Below are 23,649 nucleotides of genomic sequence, written 5' to 3'. Positions count from 1 at the left end.
GTACGTTAGTGTAGAAAAGCTAAAGCCCCAAAAGGAAAAAGGAAATCCAGCAAGAAAGAGCCAGAACAAGCGCTGAAGCAGATAGAGGGAGGCACTCACCTGTTTACACCAAAGCTGCTCCTCAGGTAGCTGCTGCTCCAAGCAGAAGCAGGGCAGCTGCTGGGGGCTTGTGCCTTTTATACTGAAGGGAAGTGGGCTTGAAGTGGGGGTGGGGGGAGTCAAGAGGTGGGCCAGGAGGACGTCAGCAGCACTAGTGAGCAAAATTTAAATGCACAAAAGGAGGGGTAGAGAACTGTGGCTCTATTAGAAAGCCATTGATCAGGGCAGGGAGGTGGAGCAGAGGGCGGTGCCAGGGGATTGCAGGGGGATCCTGGCAGGACACCTGGCTGAGGCCCCCTGGCCCACCAAGAGGAGAGCGGAGGGGAGGGGGCCGCTGCCATGTCCCTATGGATGGGGGACATGGGCAGACCGAAGTAGCACTGGCTGCCACGCTCTCTGCACATGAGAGCCAAGCTCTCTGTGCTGCCCAGCTGAGATGCTCTGTCTGAAGCACGTGTCTGCGGGGGGAAAACACTCATGGCTGGGGATGAAGTGTGGGGAGAAAGAGGAGACGGACTGCAGGAAGCTCTCAGGGCCAGCAAGCTGGAGCAGTCAGTCCACACGCCCCTTCCCAGCCCTTGTTCCTCTTGCTGTTGTCCCACCTCTGCTTTTTGCTTGGGATCTTACTTGATGGCAGCTCTTGTCCCATTAAGCCCCTAACCCACAGCTGGGGTCAGCTCACCCACACGTAAGTTTTAGGCCATACTCCAACACAGCACGCAGTAGCTGATGAAATCAGTTGTGATTCAGTGCTTAAGCAGGTGCTTACTGGTTTTGTGGCAGAGAAAATTTCATCTGCATGAGGCTAATATCTCGAGCAATATTGTATTTTTACAATAGGCACCTCTTCTGTGTGGTTATTTTTAACTCTGTCTCTTGACTAATGTGTTGTTGCAGTCTTGCTGTTACAGATCTCGCTGCTTTAATAGCTAAGACGGTGTTTACTGTCAAGGTTTGCAGAGGAGCAGCAGTTGAACTGGCAGGTGTTTCACTCCTTCAGCACCATCCTGCAGAGAGGCTGACATGTGAAGCGTTACTGGACTGCCTGGGGACCGCAGGCTCTCTTGCAGAGATCTTTGCAGACGCAGGGTTGTGCTCCGCTCCTGGCGAGACTGACAACCTGAAGAAACAATTTTTAAACCTGTGCTTAGAAGAGGGGGTTCTGAGGCACAACCTGGTCTGTAAGCTGAGACTGGATAGGACATGCTGCAGTCCCATTAGGATGAAGTGGAAGTTCAATGGCAAATCCGATGTTTAGTTTTTCTATAAAGATGCTTCCAGTTGGGAAAACCTCAAAGTACAAATGACCCTATTTCACTGCAGCCACATCCCAAAAGAAATGAGATGTTTTTTTCCTAGGGGCAAATTGTGGGGTACTTCTACAAGGAAGCATAACTGAAATTTTGCCTGGCCTTGCCCTTACTCAGTATCCAGGCATCAGGTAGATGACCTCATCACCACTGGGGGGCTATGATCACTAATTGTGGGCATTAAAATAAATTTCTCATTTACATGTAATAGTTTGCTCTATGGTCATGTGTATGAACAAAAATGCTAAAGAAGCCTGAGAAATACTCTGCCATTCTCCAGTTTTCACCTAGTAATAGCTAAAAGAAGTGTCTTCCTCATCCAAGTTTTGAAGAGTTTACTCAGACTACTCAGGATTATAACTGCAAAATATGAAGAGCACTTCAAGTCCACGATAGCACAAAAGGTCCTTCCACAGCTAACACAATCAATAATGTATATACACGCTTTCTCCAGCAACCTCCTTTTAGCATGTTCCCTTTGAACCTTGCAAACGCTCCCTACATAAAAATCAATCTGCATCCAAGCACCAGGCAGTGGCTGTGCTTCTGCTGTGCTAATTTTGTGTGCATGCATGGAGAGGGTACCTTCTTAATAAGTAAAACCCTTCATGGTTTTGCATCGTAGATCTTTTCCCTTACTGCTCTTCACATTGACTTTGACCAGAAAATGTGGGTATCCTTTCTTGATCTCTAGTGGGCAATTGCTGGAGTGAGGGCTTTTTCTCTCCAGGATGTGTAGGACCTTGTCTTGATTTGCTGCTTTGCTAAGCAATCCTATCATTTTAAAACAGAAATAAAAGCCTTTTTCATCCCATTTACTCCTTCTAGTCTTGCTGTCACTGCAATACGAGCCCTTCAATAGCATTTCCACTGATTGACACCTACATGGAAGTTGCCATGTAAAATAAAACCATGCAATGTCTTCATGTTAACATGGTTTGCTTGTTGGTAAATGCTGCCTGTGAAATAGTATACCATACAAAGAAAAATCATTATAAGGAGTGCCAGCATTTAAAATGCTCTATTATGATCAGCTGCCTTCATTCTGGCCCAAGGTCCACCTACTGCAGTATCTTGGTTTTGACAATGGCCACCAGAGAACAACTAGGGAAGAGTCTAAAAACAGGGCAGCGTATTTTGACATTCCTCACTATTCTCCCAGGCCCCTAAGCCTGGTGGTCCAGGGACTTCCCAAGCCAAATGTTTCTTTGTGGTAGGTGGCCCTTAATGGACTACTTTTCTTTCACAGTTGCTTCTTGAACCCATGTAAATTCCCACCATCCACAAGATCATGTGCCAAGGACTTCACAGCTCTCTCCCTGCTACAAGAAGGATCGCGGCCGTGCATCTGTTCTGGACATAACACTTGCCCATTTCAAGTACTTATTTTTTCATTTTTGCTTTCAGTCATTCTGCATTCATGAAAGGTTGCTATTAAATGTTCGAAGCAATGAAGAGTAATAACCTATGTGACAGTCTGTTTAAATGAGTCTCATCAGGCATTTCTCTTACCAAAGCACTGTTTTACTCCATCCTCATTGACCGTAAGTTACCATTTCTTTCCACTATACCACGACTGAACTACCAGAATGCTATGTATAGTACTCAGAAGCTTCACAGAAATCATCCTGACTTCTCAGGGTCTTTTCAGGCAGTTGTGATTTTATTTTATTTTGTTATCCCACTCATAGCAGGACTTATGCTTTGGCTGAGGGAAGCAAGTCAGCTCATGCAACACAGAAATGTGAAAGCCACTCAAACTTGGAAAAAACTGGGAAAGAGCTGTCAGAGGAAAGGGGATCATGAAAGAGTGAACAGAAAGATCATTTAAAAGACAGCTTGGTCTGTAGTGAAAGGGCAGAGGTTTGTGTGTTAAAACCTCCATCCTTTTTCTGTGTCTGAGTGAGAGGCTGGGCACATGCTCTCTTCTTTATGGATGGCCCATGGGAAGGTCTTAGGCCTCCATCACTTTCCTGCCCCACACATGACCAAGGACTCCTGCATGTAAAATTTCTGTGTAGGTTATGGGAAGCAGGAGCAGGGCTGAGCCTGCTGATAGCTGGAGTGTCTTGATGTTTTAGTGGGATGGCTGACCAGGGAGACACTGTGGGATGCAACTTCTTAGAAAGGCAGCAGTGCTGATTTTGGCTGGGATAGAGTTCATTTTCTTTATAGTAGCTGGTATGGGTCTATGTTTTGGATTTGTGCTGAAAACAGTGTTGATAGCACAGGGATGTTTTTGTTATTGATGAGCAGTGCTTGCACAGAGTCAAGGTCTTTTCTGCTTCTCACCCAACCCCACCAGCGAGCAGGCTGGGGGTGCACAAGAAACTGGGAAGGGACACAGCTGGGACAGCTGACCCCAACTGACCCAAGGGATATTCCAGACCATATGATGTCATGCTCAGCATATAAAGCTGGAGGAAGAAGGAGGAAGGTGGGACATTCAGAGTGATGGCCTTTGTCTTCCCAAGTCACTGTTACACGTGATGGAGCCCTGCTTTCCTGGACACAGCTGAACACCTGCCTGCCAATGGGAAGCAGTGAGTGAATTCCTTGTTTTGCTTTGCTTGCACGTGCAGCTTTTGCTTTCCCTATTAAACTGTCTTTATCTCAACCCACGAGTTTTCTCACTTCCGATTCTCTGCCCCATCCCATGGCGGGGAGTGAGCGAGCGGCTGTGTAGTGCTTAGCTGCTGGCTGGGGTTAAACCATGACAGCAGCAGATACACGGGTGTGAAGGTCTGTGGGATGGAAAGCAACTTCCCAAGGTTAAAGAGAGGTCGGGCTCCTTGGCAGGAAATGGTGAGGAGGATGAATGGTGGCAATGGGAAGGTATTGCCTGGAGGTTGGAGTGACCCAAGAGGATGAGGTCCAGCGAGCCTGCCACAAAGAAATATTGTTTGGGAAGGCAGCAACAGAGGCCAACAGTGAACTACAGTTTGATGTCAAACTCTACCATCTGCTCCAAGAACTAATCCAAAACTTCTTTTTTCTGTACTACTTCTACTGGTAGGACCCTTCCACAAATAGAAGGTGAAAAGAACAAAGTAAATACATTTGATGCAGTTGGATGGAGAAACAAACTGGTTTTTTCCAGCCCACAACTCTCATTGTTTTACATACCAGTATGTGAATAGTTTGCAAATGCCATGAACTACTGCCTGACCCATGAGTCTGCCCAACCTTCTGTATTGGGGTAGAGCATGACTTCTGTGTGTGAAATGAAGTGAAATATTGCTTGTCTGGTTTTGCTTAGCATTCAGTGAGGTGGGGGAATAACACTGACACTTGCGCTGCTTGGAGCTGGAAATTCTTAACTGACATTAACTAGGAAGTATTTGATGATTGATAGGAGGCCCAGTTGCACTAATTGAGTTTGGAGGAATCAGGAAAAGTTGTATTCAAATCTATTCAGAAAACCATGTCAATTCAAGCAACTAGATGAGACTGTTAATTATGTGTAGCTTTACACTGAAGCCGTTCTCTACTAACATTCAGGTTCAGAGAAAAGCCAGGACTGGCTTTGTTTTGGAGCTATTCTTTTCTTTGAGAAAGAGGACCATCTAGTGGTTAACACAGAAATTGTAGTCTTGCTTACAATCGTAACTGAGCAAGGAATGAACCCACACACATTTCAAATGAATGCATGTGTATCTTGAAATCTGACCATGTACTGAAGCTAAACCAAACTCCATATAACCCAGATTCTGGTAAGTTAGACTGGATAACCCGTTGTTTACCACCAGCACAATTCCCAGTTTGCCCAGTTCTCCCAGTTAGCACTGGAACAACTTGTTAGCAGCTGGGCAGCTGAACCATAGGCTACAGCTCAGGACATCAGCCAGTCTCCCCAAGTCCTTCCTCAGCACACTGTGGAGGCTTCACACCAGAGTTAGAGCTCAGATGGAAAAATAAGAGTCACGCTTGGCATGGTTACAGCCACCTTTGAAACTATTCTGCTGAGAGTACAGATAGAAGGAGGATTTCTTCTGACACTATTCTTCTTCCTTGTTAGAAAGCCACCGGACAGCCTTCTGCACAGTGGTTCGGGATGTGCAGCTTCCAAACGCAGCTGAATATAGTAGGTAGAGTCATGTAGCAGGAGCAGGGACTACAGTTCAAGAAAAAAAAATCAAGGATGGAAATATTTTTGCCTCTCTCTCAAGCATCCAGCACTTTGACATTATTTTTTTAGGATGCCAACATTAGGCCCGCGAAGGCAGGCTTCTGGCACTGGTGCAGAGCAGAATTTGCATGTAGAGTAGCTGCATTGCTGGAATACAGGACAGAAATTAGTGCTGCTACATGCCATTTGCACATTTCATGCACAATCACTTTGTCAGGCAACTTAAACTGCTCTTTGAACACTGTGTGCTTCAAGCAGTAATTGCCTGGGTTTCCAGGCTGTTGCAGAGGACAGGTCAGCATGTGAGACTACCATTTTCTGGTAAGGCAGACTGCAGGACCAGGTACAGGGAATCTGCCTGCAGGAGCAATCCTTAATTAAATTACATTTTGGCTTTTTAAAAGCTCCTTAGGAATAAAACTTAAAATATTAGGGTGCTGCACATGAAAACAATAGTCGTATATATTAGAACTGTGTCTGTAGGAGATGAAAAACAAGTTGTTCATTCTGGTTATTCCAGAGGGGATTGAAGGCAACTGAAGGTAACGGCAGTCTTGTGCGTGCACACATGCAAAGACAGAGGTCATACAGAGTCCTAAGTTAAAGCAGAGCTTTAGCCCCTACCATGTGGGTGACTTTTTTCCCTGATGCAAAGCGTTCTCATGGCATTCCCAGCCCATATTTACAACACAGCAATTCTCTGGAAGAACAAAGTTTCTCCCACTGGTCTGGGTTACTTGTTGCTCCTAAAGGACAGCTGAAGTACTTCTGAGGGTACCCAGTGAAGGTGCAGTTCTGCACTAGGGTGACAATTTTTACCAAAGTGTACTTTATTCCTTCAGCATGTCATATTTTTCATTTGCATGCCAGTGAGTCCCTGGTTTTAATCCCTGCATGTAATCCAGTCATAAATAAGCTCTAGTTATTCACATACAGCTTGGCAGATGAACTGAAATACAGTAAAAGGCAAGCAAGGGGATCTCGTAATTGCTATTCATAACCAGGTCTTGGAACTATTACACTTAAATAGCTTGAAGCCATCATCAAGATAATTAGAGATTATGTTCTTCTTTTCCAGCACAATAGTTGCCAGGGTATACATTAGTCATGGAAAGGCAAGAGTCTCATTCTCAATCCATTGCTTAAACCCTGATGTCTAACAGATATTAGCAAATGGGATTAACTCCAGCCTCGGCTCCAGGATCATTAGCCGTAATCTGAAATTTAGCCTAAGCAACAACACCTCTTGCTTCCACTTAGGTTTTAAACCTATTTTAACTGCTTCTACCTTTTTTGTTTGCTGCTGTGCCAAGTCTGCTTGGCCCACCTTTCCACAGTCTGGTGTGGCTGGAAGCCCTTGCAACCAGGACTTTCACAGGTCTATTGCCACAAGTGGCTGCTCAAGAACAACGGGAAGAACTCAGTCAGGACACAGGACCTCAGAACAGCAGTCAAGGGGCAAAAGCAGGAGAAGCCCATCCGCAGCAAGATGTCACCTGCCTCTGCCCACAGTGACCAAAGTTTGGTGCAAGGCATTGGCACAGGCTGTATTTCTGTCAGACCTAAGTGACAGACGTGACACGGAGACATGCAGCTCCCTCTGAGAAGGACAGCAGAGGGAGAGCCCTTTGCATTGACACAGCCCCACAGAAACCCCATGCCAACGCACGTGGCCATTGTGGCCTGCTGCCAAGAGAACAATAAGCATGCTGGCCATTGCCTGTTTTTTTAATTGCTGCCCAGTACATGCCAAACTGTGCAATTAGGGTTTGTTTCCATGCCCTCTGCAGTTGTCAAGGTTTGCACTTAAGAACTGTTCATTGTGGTTTCATTTTAAGGACAACAAAGTCACATATTTGTGGCTTATAAAGGAGCTTTATTGTTTCTCAGACACCAAATCTCATTTGTCTGTAAACTGTATGATGCATTCCACAGATGCCCAATGAGCCCACAGGCCCAGATTAACCCTGCAGTGGGAACTAGAATATTCCTTGAGAAGCTGGCGTCTCATGGCTTAGACAAGTGTACTCTTCACTGGGTGAAAAACTGGCTGGATGGATGAGCCCAGAGGGTTGTGGTGAATGGAGTTAAATCCAGTTGGCAGCAGATCACAAGTGATGTTCCCCAGGGCTCGGTGTTGGGGCCAGTTCTGTTTCATATCTTTATTATTGATCTGGACAAGGGGATTGAGTGCACCCTCAGCAAGTCTGCAGACGACACCAAGTTGGGAGGCAGGGTCGACCTGCTTGACGGTAGGGAGGCTCTACAGAGAGATCTGGACAGGCTGGATCAATGGGCCAAGGCCAACTGCGTGAAGTTCAACAAGGCCAAGTGACGGGTCCCGCGCTTCAGTAACAGCAACCCCATGCAGCGCTACAGGCTTGGGGAAGAGTAGCTGGAAAGCTGCCCAGCAGAGAAAGACCTGGGGGTGCTGGTTGACAGCCGGCTGAATATGAGCCAGCAGCGTGCCCAGGTGGCCAAGAAGGCCAACGGCATCCTGGCCTGTATCAGAAATAGTGTGGCCAGCAGGAGCAGGGAGGTGATTGTTCCCCTGTACTCAGCACTGGTGAGGCCGCACCTCGAGTGCTGTGTTCAGTTTTGGGCACCTCACTACAGGAAAGACATTGAGTTGCTGGAGCGTGTCCAGAGAAGGGCAACCAAGTTGGTGAGGGGCCTGGAGCACAAGTCCTATGAGGAGCGGCTGAGGGAGCTGGGGCTGTTTAGTTGAGAGGAGACGAGGCTGAGGGGAGACCTTATCGCTCTCTACAACTACCTGAAAGGGGGTTGTAGTGAGGTGGGTGCTGGTCTCTTCTGTCAGGTGGCTGGAGATAGGACAAGAGGAAATGGCCTCAAGTTGTGGCGAGGGAAGTTTAGGTTGGATATTAGGAAAAATTTCTTTACTGAGAGGATTGTCACACATTGGAATGGGCTGCCCAGGGAAGTGGTTGAGTCACCATCCCTGGAGGTATTCAAAAAGCGTGTAGACAAGGCACTCCAGAACATGGTTTAGTGGGCATGGATGATGGTTGGACTCAATGGTCTTGAAGGTCTTTTCCAACCTCAATGATTCTATCATTCTAAGTACAAAACTATTTTAAATGCATGAGGATTCAAAGCACAAGTACCACCACAGTGAGCAGAGAACTCGCCTACACCTGCAGACTTGAACTTGGGTTTTGTGTCTGAAGACCTGCTGTCCTCTCATCCATGGGCAGGCCTGTCCCCAGCCTCTGTCCTCTTTGGTTCTCCCAGTACAACTGTTGCAGGATTATGCAAGTGCAGTGGATCTGAGGTTTTAAACTTTATTTTTTAACTCAAATCAGTTTGCTGATCTGGCTCATCACAATGCCCCACAGACAGCAGTACTGGCCCAGCCAAGGTAACAAAATCCCTGCTTTGCTGCTGGGAAAAAAGTTTCATAGGATGATGATGGGAGAGAAAAGGTACAACAAAATTTCGCACAGAGATGTAGAGTTTGCAAAAATGCATCAGAGCCAGAAATTCCCCACATAAGTAGTAATGCAAGTTCTCCGAGAGAGGTGCTAGAGACATCGCGGGGGCATGTCCCTGAGGATGGGTGTCCCGAGCTTGCTCAACCTGCCCAGAAGGTCTCTCAGTGTCTAGCTCTGCGTCCTTTATCCACAGACATTGTCCAAATCATAGCATGCCTCTGTGACTGAAGCAGGCACCTCAAGCTCTGTAATTAGCATCTCCCCTTCCTCCCCTAACTGTCCCAATAGTGCCTTTTGCAGCTGCTTGGGAAAGAGTTAGACAACCCTTCTCTATAGCCCATACTGCAGCAAAAGGCTTCATCAGCGATGGTAGCTAAGGGTAAGCAGAGGCTTTGTACCATGGCAAATGGCCTTGTTTTCCCCAAGTGAAAAAGAAAAGCTTCCTAGCAAAGTGCCAGGACCAGTAACTTTCTTAGACCAACGCACGCTGACATTCGTAAAACTACTGCAGTGCTGATCCAGGCCTCAGATGACAGAAGAGAAATATCCTTTTGATTTAAGAGGACTGAAGCTTAGTATAAAAGCCAAAAAAAAAAAAAAAAGAGGGGAGAAATATAGGTTCTGGCAGTCATGCCAATTCAACTAGGTTATTGTACATCTGCAATGCCTTTAATCACCTCCCGAGGACTGGCAAGCTTTGTAACACAAGCACACCTTTTTAAAGGCAAAGCCTTTACATTTGCAGCCCCAACACCACTTACGCCTGGGGAGTCCTGTAGGGCCAGCCGGCCATGGCAGCACCCAGGGCTGTGGGGAATGCAGCAGCTCCAGCCTTGCTGGCAGCCCCCACCTGAAAGGGAGGACCAGCATGCATTGCTGCAGGCAAAGGGGGGGACGTGGCTGGTTTGTGGGGTGCTAACTGGCCTTCCTCGGCAGATTCGTGTGTGTTAAAGCAGCATTTTGTCCATCGAGGTAGGCGGGAGGGAGGGGGGGTTTCCCACATGTTTGAGTGGGGAAGAAAGGGGAAGCACTCTCCCCATTTCAGATCAGCTTGAGAAGTCACCCCAGCAGCTGACAGCAGCTAGTACAGAAACAGGAGGGAGACCAGGAAACGGCACTGCCCAAGCCAAAAGCATGCAAACATGGAATGGACCCCCACGGGGGTCACCCCTCCGGGGCCTGCACCGTCCCTGCGTGGAAAACGAGGGGCTCCAGCGACCCGCCAGCGCTGCTTTCAGGGCCCCTCCCGGGGGGAACCGGGCTCCTGGGGAGGTGATTTCCCGTTGCCCCCTCGGGGAAGGCAGCGATGGATGTGCGAAGGGTCAGCCCGACCCTGAAGCGAGGCCGGCACCCCGCCACCCCCTCCCCCGGCCGCCGCGGTGCGCCCTGGGCGCTGTAGTCCTTGGGCCCGGAGCGACCCTCCGCGCGGCGGGGGGGACGGGAGGGAAAGGGACTCTCCTTCCCGTGGGGCAGCACGGGGGCTGTGGCGGCCATCACGTGCCTGGCGCGGCCCGGGCGAGCCGCCATTTTATGAGGAAAAACGGCGGCCGCTGCCCGTTAGCGGTAGCGTGGGGCGGTGTGCCGTGGCTGAGGGGCGGGGGGGCTCCCACCCCTTTTTATTTCCCTTGGCGCCTTCTCCTCCTTTTACTCCTTTCTCTCCCCCTTCCCTCCCTCTCAGATTCGCCTCCCTCCCTCTGCTTTTGTTATCCCTCCCCTCGCTTCCTCCCCTCCCTCCCCTCCCCGCCCCCGCCGGCACTGCGGAGCCGGAGACGTGACCCGGGCGGACCCAGCCGCGGCCTTTTCCCCGCTGCTCCAGCCTCTCGCCGCAGAGTCGCATGTCATCTATCCAGAACCTCCAATCCTTCGGTAAGAGCCGCCGCCTGCCGGCACCTCTCACCCCCTCCGGCCGCAGGGAGCCCCACAGTCACCCCCCGCCCCGGCAAACCCACCCCGGGGCGGGGGGACGACTGCGGCCGTCCCCGCCGTCCCGTCCTCGGCCCGCTGTGCGTCCTGTCGCCCCCGTCCCCCGGCATCGTCCTGCCGCCGCTTCCCCGAGGGCCCCGGTGCGGTGTTTGTGCGCCGCTGTCGTCGTTGTCCCCCGCCACCACGCCGCCCAGGTGGGGGTGACATGTCTCAGGTGACATTGAAGCCGTTGCTGAGCCGCTGCCGTCCCCGGCGCTGCGCAGCTGACTCTGTAAAGGCAGCTCTGGCTGCTCGTCCTTGTCCTGCCGCCGTGCCGGCCTCGGGACATGCAGTGTGTGTGTGCAGCCGACAGGCGTGGGGTAGGAGGCTCGTCTCCCTCTCCGTTTGCTCCCTTGCCGCTCCCGGAGGAGATGCTCTGACACGCGATACTGCCCTGTGTGCCTGGATGTCTGGTAGCACCCCGAACTGGGCTTTTCTGTCAACTCTGCCGTCCCAAAGTTGTAATCTTTGTGGGCAGAGGGAATCTAGGGTTCGTATCCTCTGCTAAGGAAGGAAAGCATTTCCTCAGTTCCAATTGCTTGTTGATTTGCTGCCTCATCTTATCCTTACCAATGTCCCAAAACCCGATACGTGCCCTGCAAAAGGTATTGTTCCTATAGATCGAGCTATACAGATGGTAGGTCATTTCTTTTCTATTAGCAGGGAAGTTTGACATGCTTGGCCATAGTTCTCCACCTTCCTTATCTATAGGCAACAGAAATGAGTAAGTTAACACTTTATACAATAATGTTGCCAGGCTTTTGGTCTCAGTTTTGTCTCTAATCTTCTACACATACAAGCCCTGTGAGAAGGTTATGTTAATCACAGTTTGGGAGCTGATCCCATGCTTTGGAAGGTGCTGCCCAAAAGATTTGTTTGAAGCGATCCAATGTTAATACCTTACAGCGCTGGCTTATCTCCAACTTAGAATCCTAAACTTTGCCAAGTGATCTTTGTGACAGAGTCCTCTTTTTTTTTTCACCTTTTCTTTGACTGAAATTTTCTATTAGTGTTTGCCCCACAAGCTGTGAGGCACAGTGAAATTCAGTCTGTTTTAATGCCTTAGTAGAAATCAAGCCAGTCAAGCTTCTCTTGTGCTGTACTTCTTTCCTTGGTGCTTGCATCCTTATGCTGCTTTCAGTGCCTTTAATGCTCATCATTCTTTTTTCTACAAGGGTCAGCCTGTCTGCAGCTGAGCTACTTCTTTTCCTATTTCTGCTGAAGTTTTACTCTTGGGGCATTTGTTTCGAGTGGATGGCAAAACTTCATCAGTGTTTTTAGGTTTGAGTTTTGGATGGAAGTTTGGGAAATTGTAGCTTGCGTGGCTGTTGAACCTATGCTTTCTGAAGATGGACTCTTCAACGTGATTCTGATTAGTATCAAAAAATTACTTGTGATTTGTCTTTACAAAAAATTACTTAAAGTACTTCATGCTTCAAGATTTATTTGGAGCTACTGATTAGGAAACTTGTGCAGTTATAAAATTTCTTGATAGAGTGAGCATTAAATATGTTATTGTGGAGAACAGAGAGTAAGAAGTATAACCTGGAAACCCAGCGTATTGGGCTTGCTTTGCATGGCAAGGTTTTGGTAGCGGGGTGCTACAGGGGTGACTTCTGTGAGAAGCTGCTAGAAGCTTCCCCCATGTCTGACAGAGCCAGGGCCAGCCAAGGCCAACCCCATGAGTGATGGTGGTAGCGCCTCTGGGATAACGTATTTAAAAAGGGGGAAGAAAGTTGCTGCGGAACAGAAACTGCAGCTGGAGAGAGGAGTGAGAGCATGTGAAAGAAAAAAACCCTGTAGACACCAAGGTCATTGAAGAAGGAGTGGAGGAGGTGCTCCAGGTTCCAGAGCAGAGATTCCCCTTGCAGCCAATGGTGAAGACCATGGTGAGGCAGGCTGTCCCCCTGCAGCCCAGGGAGGTCCATGGTGGAACAGATATCCACCTGCAGCCCACGGAGGACCCCACGCTGGAGCAGGTGGGTGCCCGAAGGAGGCTGTGATTCCGTGGGAAGCCCACGCTGGAGCAGGCTCCTGGCAGGACCTGTGGCCCCATGGAGAGGAGCCCACCCTGGAGCAGGTTTTCTGGCAGGACTTGTGACCCCATGGGGGACCCACACTGGAGCAGTGTGCTCCTGAAGGACTGCGCCCTGTGGAAGGGACCCACATTGGAGCAGTTCATGAAGAACTGCAGCCTGTGGGAGGGACCCCACGCTGGAGCAGGGGAAGAGTGAGGAGTCCTCCCCCTGAGGAGGAAGGAGCGGCAGAGATAACATGTGATGAACTGACTTCAACCCTCATTCCCCATCCCCCTGTGCCGCTGCAGGGAGGAGGTAGAGAATTTGGAGTGAAGATGTGCTTGGGAAGAAGGGAGGGGTAGGTGGAAGGTGGTTTAAGATTTGGTTTTATTTCTCATTACCCTACTCTGGTCGATTGGTAATAAATTCATTTTCCCCATGATAGTAATTAGTAAGTGATCTCTCCCTGTCCTTATCTTGACTCCTGAGCCTTTCATTACATTTTTCTCTCCCCTGTCCAGTTGAAGAGGGGGGAGTCATAGAGTGGCTTTGGTGGGCACCTGGCATCCAGCCAGGGTCAACCCATCACACCCTTCTTCCTAAATGCCTTCTGGTTTCACCTGTGCTAGATAAATTTAAACTTGGAAGAATTTGAGAACTGACCTTTCTATAGTAAAGCCTAAAATGTTGTTACAATTCTTGCCTAAAACTACTGACTGGCAGAGGTGCTAGATTACAGCCAGCCTCTGACATCTGTTAGTGTCTGTTGCCATTTTTTGTTTACATTAGTAGCCAAGAATTACATCCATGCCTTAAAATGCTGTTAGCATGGTAGTTGTCATGATATAAGACTTATGTTCTGGACCAGTAAAGGAGTGTGGGTATAAGAGTTTTTTTATTTGTCTGTACTTGTCAGCTGATGTGACAAAAGATAAGACTTCTGTATTTCACTTAAAATGCCTGTGGCTGTCTAAGACTTATGTGCACTCTGATGTTCTCTCAGAACCATGTTTTCAGGTTCAAAGCTTCGGGATTTACAGTTTGCAAGAAATAGTGAAGTAAATTGATACTGTAGCTGAAAGTTTTTTATATCTGGGAAGGCATTGAAGAAACTGGAAGCGTGATAGTTGAGAGCACTATGCTGAGTTAGTAGACTGGTGAGACTTAATACAGCTGTAGAAAAAAGTACTCTGATTTTAACAGTGTGTTTTTAAAGAGGGAGAAAACAGCAAGATTATCCGCTAAATCAAGCTCTTTGTGAAGTGAGAAACTTATTTGTTAGTTTTGAGCTTGGGTGTTTTCCTTTGTGGGCATTACATGAATCTTTTTCTTCCTGCAGACCCCTTTGCTGATGCAACAAAGGGTGACGACTTACTCCCGGCGGGGACTGAGGATTATATTCATATAAGGATCCAGCAACGAAACGGAAGAAAGACACTAACAACTGTTCAGGGAATTGCAGATGATTATGACAAGAAGAAACTTGTGAAAGCTTTCAAAAAGGTGAAGTTGCTGATTTGATTTGATCATAAAGATATTATATAAAGGAGTATGATAGCTTTCAATACTAAGTAATGGAATGTTTGTTTTATTTTGTTCTTGCTAGTACACATCACTTTCATATTCAGGTTGATCCCTTTCCTTGTCTTTCTCAAAACTCCTGTGTCACCAGACACTCATTTTTGCTAAAAAGTTAAATATTTCTTCCTATAAAGAAGTAAGTAAAATATATTCCGAATGTTTCATTAAAATTGCACAGATACCTGGCTTTGTTGATGTGAAGAATAAAATCAGTTTAAAGTAGAACTGGTTTTGCATTCCTGCTTCTGTCATAGCTGGGTTGCTGTTGAAAATAGAGATCTTGAGTTTCACCAGGATGAAAATATTTATTTTAAAATAGTGTGGAGTTGAAAGGCTGTATCTGATGACTTTGTTTTCCATTCTTGTAATGAGTGTTGGCCAGTTTCTTCTGCACAGCAGCTAATCCTGTCTTTGCCTGAATTTACCATCAGCAGCTTAGTTTGTGTCTGTATGCGTCAGCAGGTATATTGCATTTGCTCTCAAAACCAGTGTAAAACAGATCTAGCCTTTGCCTTGCTTGGCATCAGAATTTAGTAAGCAGCCCCTGTGACAAAATTCTGCTGAAAAGACTTACTAAGCAAAATCATAATGTACATCAGATGTCTTATAATACGAATGTTTCTCTCTAGAAATTTGCTTGTAATGGTACTGTGATTGAACATCCTGAATACGGTGAAGTTATCCAGCTTCAAGGTGACCAGAGGAAGAACATTTGCCAATTCCTCTTGGAGGTGAGGGACTGCAGATAAATATCTAAACCTCTCTGGAAGCAATAGAGTGGCAGGTGGCACTGATGTTAATTAAGCAGCTGAAGATGTCCCCTTTAGTTCCTTTGTATTTTCAGCCAAAAAGTAAAGTGATGCTTGCAGAATGAGAGTAAACCTCTGGTAAGAATCAAAAGCATTGTAGAATGCATTTACCCTGCTACAACAGACCACTTGTTCTCTGGCAGCGCAACTCGAGTTCTTCATTTGTAAAATGAAGTGTTTGATGCAAACCATAACTCTGAGACTGAAAACACTATGGAGGAAAGAGGCTTACTGATGTAAATCATGATGCAGAGATGTTACACTGTCAAAGAATAAGTGCTTGTACTACAGAACGAGTCAGATGTCTGGTTAGATTTTCTGTTTTGTGTATTCAGTTATTCTGCTTGGCCCAGAAACATTCTGAAAACTAGAAAACTGCTTTATTGAGTATATACTGTATTGCAGTTTCTTTAATCAGAGCATAAAGTTGTAGTAACTTGATATCACTGTTAATATCCTAAGTGGGTAAGATTTACTGAAATATGTTGCTTTTCTCCTTTAGATTGGCATTGTCAAGGAAGAACAACTGAAAGTTCATGGTTTCTAAAATACCTGTACTCTCATGAAGAACCCTGCAGTATTTGGTCTTACCTAGCCTGGCTCTCCTGTGAAAAATGAATCTTTGCAGTGAATGGACTTCCCTGTTACCTGAACATTTAAAATTTGATTCACATTTGCATGACTGCGTGAAACATGTGGTGTATAGACTAGAAACACATAAGAAAACTTCAGTAAGGTGGTAATGAAGACACTTGTGAACTTTAACACATTTCCAATGGAAATGTTTTAGCAATGATTGTTCAGTTGAGTACTCACCACCTGACTGAAATGTGTGGGTTGTATTACAATAGAGTGTGTTGTTGCTTAAAAATAAAAGTCTATTCATATATTTTCTGGGATATCTGAAATGCTTTAGCTTAAGTTTTAAACTAGCATAAGCAGCCTTACTAAAGACTGGCTTAACTGATTTGTGCCAAGTGTAGCTCACTGCTGATTGAATAAATTGGAAAATCTACACAATAAAGTATTAGCTAATTAATCAGTAGATTAGCCTGATGTGATCTTATCCTGTAGCTGTAAGACTAGAGCTTTAAAGTCTTTTGTGTAGGTGTATCTTAGTAGCAGCATGATAAGACATAAATTGTTTGCTGAGTAAGTAACTGGATCTTCTCTAAAATTTACTGCAGTGACTATGAAGTATTAGTGTTAAGCATAGTAGGACTAAAATAAGCTGAACTCCTTAAGGCTGCTGTTACTGATAACATGCTAAACATCTAGGTCTTGCATAGTAATCCCAAAACATTTGAAGGAAATGCATGGGACTTTGTATCTCTTCTGTCACTGAGTGAAGGGAAAAGACATTGAGTTAGCTTCTGCCATGACTGTGCCTTTAACATTGGCAAGCACAGCGCTTTAGTTAGCTAGTAGTGTTAGCTGCAGAAGTAAAGAAGGGAAGAGGCTCTATGCTAACCTTTTCACCTTTTTTTTTCTTTTCCCTGGTATGAAAAGTTTTGCTGTGATTAACGTTTAATATGGAGGGGTTTGTAGTGGGGTTTGGGTGTTACTACAGAAAGCTGATTTAGCCTACTTTTTTAGCAGGCAATTTATTCAGTGTTATCTGAAGTTATAATAGGTTTGTTCCACCATGCTTTTCATCTAGTTTTACTTAGCTGTAGGCATTTGGTATTCTGCTTTTAAGAGATGTCTCTTTACAGAATGAAATTACTTCATTTGGTGAAACATGCAAAACTTATCTTCCTTGTGAGACAGGCATGGAAATTTTCTCTGAAACATTTCAAAACATGCTGAGCTGAGAAATGGTAAAAATAGTGGGAAATGTTAAAAAGAACTTCTTGTAATATAATGCATTCTCTGGAAAGGAAGAAAGAGACATTTCTTTACTGCTAAGACTTATAACTTATTCATAAAAAATAAAAATTGATGACTACCTAAGTAAACATCAAGAATAGGCAAAACTATATTACTTAATATCACCTGTGCCTATGCTTTTTTTCCTGTTCAGACTTGACTTTCTAAACAGAAATGCTAAATTTTAACTCATTTGAACTTTTTTTTTTAGATTTCTGAATTTAGATATGAATCTTTATGGCACTAGCAACAATTAGGGGGCATTATAGAGCATTCATATGACAATTTCTTTCTCTGTCTGGTCTAGACAATTCCACCTGTAAGAATCCAGTGTCCAGTCTCTCAATCTCCACAAATTCTGCCTGGTGTTACAGATCTTAACTGTTCCAGACAAAGGATGTTCCAGAAGATTGTATACTGTTAAGGTATAATGTGTTCAAGAGGAGGAGGAGGGAATGCCTGCTGCAAAACATGAAATGCCAGCACACAGAAGGAAAATCCAAAGAATAAGTCTTTAGCAAGTCTTGCACATTAGCAGAATAAAATCATTGTACTGCAAGTTTACCTAGTCCTGATTCATAGGTGCTAAGGTAATGAATCCTTTGGGAGTACCTAGCACTTAGTGATTTTCATTTTCTGAAATGCCAGACAAACAGATGTTCTTATTTAGAGCTTGCTCTCCTGCTCAAGAGGAAAAACAAGCAGTATCTTCTCCTGTTTCACTGGTATTATGTAAGTACTTCTGGTGGTTTTTGAATTGGAGATTAACAAATGATTAGCAAGTCTCATGTGTTACTGAGTCACTCTTCATTTCAGATGGCATTCCATTAACTTTTACTACCTAAGCTTGAGTCATTTCTCCATAGTCATTCTATGTGAAATAAAAACCTTTGTTTTCTTTCTCCTCATTTAGAAGTCCTTTCTGGTGGGAGGAATCTTGCAGTTGATAGGTGTCTTGGTTTTATGCTCTAGTGGAGCTGTTTGTGTTTTGACCTTTGACCAAAATTAAAAGAAGAGGGAATAAGAAGTAACACAATTGAAGTTTAAATAGATGAGATTTGTTGTGGCAACAAACAATTTAATCTTTGTAGAAGGAAAGCAGAAATGTTTGTCCTTGAAGTGTTTTAAACTAGAACAGTGTATCAATAAGATTGTAACTGGTCTTGTTACAAGCCCAAGCCTCTTTGCACGTTCTGGAGGAAGGGCTTCAACAATTTCATTTATTATCATCTTATGCTGAAACTTCTTTGTCAAAGCTCAGCCTATTTGGAATATGTATCTGTGTTTCAAGAATGCTGAAGAGCATGGAAGACGTTGGGAAAGAGCTGTTTGAATTACTGCCATGAAAACCTGTTTTCACAGTGAAGACAGGTTTCAGTCTTTCTATCTGTTCCAAAATAGGTTAAAAAATGGTAAAGGATGTGGCCCATAAATGTCGAGGCAGTAAAAGGGAGCTAATAATAGAAAACACTTTTAAAACCTACTAGTAGGACTTGAGACTAGGCAAGCTCAGACTGCAAAGAGTAGCAGCTTGTTTTTTTTTGTTGGAATATTGTTAAGTCCGTGTCCTTCAGTGAAGATCTCCAAACCAAGACTGCCTTCTTAGTGATATCTAGGCTTAACCACAAGCTGCAGTTGGATGTAGGAGCTGCCATTTCAAATTCACATCCTTGCTGTTCATAGTTGTATTAGGCTGTTGTAGCTGACTCTTTCAGCTGATACATTGGAATAAGGTGTTGCATAAATAAATTCATTGAATTGTCTGTTCAGAGCCTACGTCTACTTAATGCAGCTATGAACAGTGAAACCATCGTTTACCAAATGGTGGTAGCAGTCCCTGTTTGTAGAAGATGAGATTTAGTAATTTAAGTCTGTAAGCTGCCTACTTCCTCTTGTGTGAATTATCAGGCCCTTGATCTTCACCTGTGATCTGCTAAATCTGACCATGTGTTTCAGAGATGAGTGTGACGAGTGCAGCTATGGGCAGATGAGCAGTAATTTTCTCAAGGGAAAGAACCTTTGAAAAGAATAGTGCCCAGATTATGTGTGCGTGCTATTCATTGGTCCAGTGGCTTTGCTTAAACCTTATTTCCTGTACTGCATTCTTGCACAGCCTAAATAAAAAGCATTTTGTTTGAGAGAACTTTTTTGGAGAGGGAGGAGGGAACCCCACAAAAAAAAAACACTTTAGGAAGTAAGTTTGTATCTTAAGTCTGTTTTCATTAACTTAGGTTCTCCTGGACTGCAAGACCTCTATAACATTGTTATTTCTGTATCTTTAAAAATCCTAATTAAACTGCTTGAGAGTTTGGCATTTAAGGTTCTAAATATATCTAAAGCCATTGTAAAACTTAAAGTTGTGAAGAGTTGTTGAAGCTTAATTTTTAAATATTTGAAAAAATAATAATCAAGCAGAGCTCTGCATTTTGTCTTATACTGCCATCCTGCTTATAATCGGTATGTAGTTGCCTTGAAGATGCATATGTATTTACAGACTTGCCAGTAAGTGGATATCCTTGCTGCAGTGCAATACCCTGTTTGTAGTTTTTGTAAGATCTTATCTAATGTGCTGCACTGTTACAGGCTGTATTAGTCTAATTTTACAGTATAGGACAGATGTACCTTCAGTTCCGATCAGCAATTATCTTTTTCTTAATCCTCCTGGAAGGCTCTAGTGCACAGGATCCATGTGATACACCCTCATTTAAAGTGGCTCAGTTGTTCCTCTTACTATGTGAAAGTATGTACAAGATTGGTATTTAGCCAGTTAAAGAATGGGGGAGGCCTCTTTATAGATTACTTTGGGACACAGTAGGGGTTACTGTCACTTTTGGTGTGTTCAGTGTTCATTAATGTCACTGAGTGTTCCTCTAATTAGTGTGCTACTGCCACTAGGGAAATGGAAGTGGGCTTAGAGGGTCATGTGTGTTTAAGTACTAAGAATCTGCCTTCCTCCTAAGACTCTTCATAAATCCATACTCATTTTAATTAGGAACGTGTCTCCCATGCACGGCAACATGAAGGTTATTTTCCAGTTGCCAGATCAAAAGCTCTTGAGATGAGTAAGGGAAAAATGACATAGTTGGTTTTATGTTTGCTGTACAGATGCTTCATGCCTACTGTTTCCAGTTTACATTTAAAAAAAAAAAAAAGGATTTGTACTTGGCATGCCTTTTTAATGTTTACTACATGCCTGTGATTGATCTCTTTATGAACAAGTCTTAACCTGTATGGAGTATTGCTAGAGAGTTGAGACAAAGTCTTTTGAAATAAAATGTACCAATGTTATTTTATGTATGCTTTTCTAAAACAAATGGAATTTTATGCTGTTATTAAGGAGGACTATTTTTTTGGGTGGAAGACAGAAGTAGTGTAATAGTGATGTATGTGATCTTGTAATCAGCTTTGATTTTGTCAAGAAATGTTATATTTCCTCTTTCAAATTTCGACCATAGTCTGTACTAACCATCTTAAAAATTTTGTGACTTGTACTGGGATATCATAGCTCTAAAACAAGGTAATCATATTGGCTTGAGGTCTAAAATTTTGGGTAGAAGAGGATCACCTAATTTCTTGAATAAGCAGAATGCACAGTGTTTGAAGATGAAGCCAGTAACGTGTGCTCAAGTTTGGTCTCAGCTATTTTAGAACGTCTTGCATCATTGAAATGTGACAGCACATTTCTGAAATTAATTTGGGGTCTGATTAAAAGTACTTGTGTATATAATAAATGCACTTTTTTTTTCCATTTTAGGCCATCTTTGCTATGATTATGCAGAAAAAAACCCCCATGGTCCAGGCTCAGTTCTCTTAAGTTACGAGCAGCTGAATTCAGCAGATGTGGTTGCAAGTAGAACAGTCATGCTCCTCAAAGACAGGGTTTAGCTGTCAGCTGTGTTTGTGGTCCCTCTGACAATTGGGCAGGGAGACAACACTGTTCCTACAGTACGGACAAACAAGCCTTGAGAATCGTGATGGCACAGCTAACCCCATGGAAGAGGTGATGCAGCAGTTCAGTAGCTGTCCCACAAATTAACTAGAAGGTTGCTCTTTTAGGTAAACCCAGCAAATTACATAAATGCATTGGATATGTAATCAGAGAATAGCTTTGGGGTAGGAAAGGTTAAAAATGGTCTATTCCCAAGAGTCCTGCTGGAAAAATCTACTGAAGGGCAGCTCCTGTTGTAAAGGAAGCAGCCTTTAGCTACTCTCCAACAGAGAAAGTTAGATTACCTGTGTGATGGGGGTACCTCGTGATGAGTGATGGGCTACACCTCAATAAACAGACCGAACAGTCATCGGTGATATCAACACATCTGTGCTTGGTAACACTGGTGAAAAAAGATGGCCTTGCAAACTGATACTTGTCCATATCTGATGCTGTCAGTATCTTTGAGTTACACCTGTAACTCAAAGCCCAGATCTGCATTAGGACTTGAAGATGCAAAACAAAACCACTGTTTTAAAGGTTCCTTTAGTAAATAGTAACCTGTAAATTCAGCCATGCATTATTCAAGATAATTGATATGAATTAGTATGAAAAAGGTCCTTAGGGAATATTGAAATAAGAGTGTTTTCCTTCCTTACCTAACTTTCCTTTAGGTAAGATTTTGCAGTGGCATGGAGCAACTTTCTGATTGTCCAGTAGTGCTTTTACTTCATAAAAAAAATATTGTGAACAGTGCTCTGTTTGAAAGTAACTGGGCCTGGAATCCTCACCCATCACTGTCTTCCATGCTAAGCTTTTTTAAAGGGCACCGAGAGGAGGAACATCTCCAGGGGTCATCAAATTCTTTCATTTCTCCTGGTAATAGAAGTCAATTCCAGTGCTGGCTTAAGTCACACTGAAACTAGATCATCCTTCAGTAATGCTATGGAAGATAAAAAGGGTTTTCTGCAGAGGGTGAGAGGGAAGGAGGTGCCTGCATCTTGCTTTCAAGTAGAGCAATGCAGGGCCCTTCAGGTTGCTTCTACCTGAAGCCAGTCTGAACGCGGCAGTGTCTGCTGCCTTGGGGTTTGTACTGCACAGAAGCAGCTGCATGATATCCAGGTCTTGGCTGGTTCTCAGCAGTTCAGACACATATGCAGCTGGGTCTCTGGCAATAAGTTCAAAATACCAGGGCACTCTGGTGATGGGATGTGATGTGACCATGCAGAAATGGACATCTACTGTGGGTCTGTCCCTACAGCTCTTTAATTACTTTTTGTCTGTGTGATAAAAGTAGTATCCTAACAACTTCAAGGCAGTATCCTCTGAACAGGGAAAATTGACAGTTGTCTGCTGTGGAGATTCACAGGGGAAAAAAAACCAAACCAACCTGTAGGGTTCTAGAAATCATCCAGGCCAACATTTAGAAAACAGCAAACAAGCATCTGAGGACACAAGTTATATACAAAAGCAAGAGCACCCTGTTGCTAGCAGCTGCATGTTGCTGGATGAGGCTACAGGCAGTAGGAATGCAAAGGAAACATGCTTAAAATGGTAATACCCCTTTATATACTGTCTCAAGGCTCTACAGGCTGTTATGAAAAGCAAGTGGTGATGTGTTACTTGAAATTTGTGTCTAGGCTGTATTCTTAGCTCTGTTTACTCAGTTGCACCCTCCTGTCCCCAGTCACCTAAATTTTATAGGAGATGATCTCTAATCTCCTATTAGTTTCTAACGTCTCGCTGTCTCAATTTGATTTCGGGCTACTAATGTTCATGTTGTTAAAGTGTATTTTCAGGAGGAAGGCATTAGGGGTGCTTTAAAGGGAAAGCCTAGCTGAAAAAATTGAATATAAGGAGACAAAGTGAGAATCTTCCAAGTACATGATTTGGGTGTTAGATTTCTGCAAAGAAGCTATTAAAATTGAAGCCTGTCTTGTGTTACCTTAAGAGGCATTTCCTGCCAGAAGAGTTCTTGCTGTATTTATTTCAGTGCCCCAAATCAGCCCTGAAGCAGTGCTTTTTCCCAGGTCCTCTGTGGAAGGCGCAGCACAGGTTGTGTGAGCTTTGAGAAAGCCTGCTGCAATTGGTGCTGCTCTCCTGAATGCCAAGAACCTGCAAGTTGCATATCGCTGCCCCAGGATGGGCCGCCGGCTCTGGCTGCTGAGCAGCACTGCTGTGTGATGGGAACAGCAGAGGTGGCAAAAACAGAAACAAAAGGCTTGGCTTGTGATTTCTGCTTTCTATAGTGGTTTAGTGATCTCGCAAAGTGGCTGCTGGGAGCAACGGGATGGTCTTTTTTTCCAGTTCCTTCGCGGATACGGAGCAAGAGAAATTGCCCTGAAGTTAGTAGAGTTGGACAGACCATATTTTCAGGGTCGCATCTTGTAGTGCTGATACTGGTGAAGCATCCACTGACTTATTTTTCAAAAGTTTACTTGACCTTTACTTTTGGACAGAGTTTTTCCTGTTCACTGAAATTTGGGCCTCAG

The 23,649-nt window shown here is 44.5% G+C and overlaps 1 protein-coding gene across 1 annotated transcript; it reads left to right on the top strand.

The window, feature by feature from the left end:
• Window positions 1-10,512: 10,512 nt before the first annotated feature.
• EIF1B (eukaryotic translation initiation factor 1B) lies at window positions 10,513-18,127 on the top strand. The gene is made up of 4 exons (XM_075055714.1): window positions 10,513-10,856; window positions 14,310-14,473; window positions 15,181-15,282; window positions 15,863-18,127. The coding sequence occupies exons 1-4, from the start codon at window positions 10,826-10,828 to the stop codon at window positions 15,905-15,907; spliced, it is 342 nt and encodes a 113-aa protein (XP_074911815.1). The 5' UTR covers window positions 10,513-10,825; the 3' UTR covers window positions 15,908-18,127.
• The last annotated feature ends 5,522 nt before the right edge of the window (window positions 18,128-23,649 follow it).

This window comes from Buteo buteo, chromosome 2 (genome assembly GCF_964188355.1).
Source record: "Buteo buteo chromosome 2, bButBut1.hap1.1, whole genome shotgun sequence".
NCBI lineage: Eukaryota > Metazoa > Chordata > Aves > Accipitriformes > Accipitridae > Buteo > Buteo buteo.
The sequence above is the reverse complement of the archived record's forward strand: the minus strand, read 5'-3'. Positions and strand labels throughout refer to the sequence as shown.

Bases quoted from the DNA above. Each gene is read 5' to 3' on its own strand.
- EIF1B (XM_075055714.1), top strand. From the start codon at position 10,826: ATGTCATCTATCCAGAACCTCCAATCCTTCG. The intron at 10,857-14,309 runs GTAAGAGCCGCC...TTCTTCCTGCAG, and splicing joins CCAGAACCTCCAATCCTTCG to ACCCCTTTGCTGATGCAACA. The intron at 14,474-15,180 runs GTGAAGTTGCTG...GTTTCTCTCTAG, and splicing joins TTGTGAAAGCTTTCAAAAAG to AAATTTGCTTGTAATGGTAC.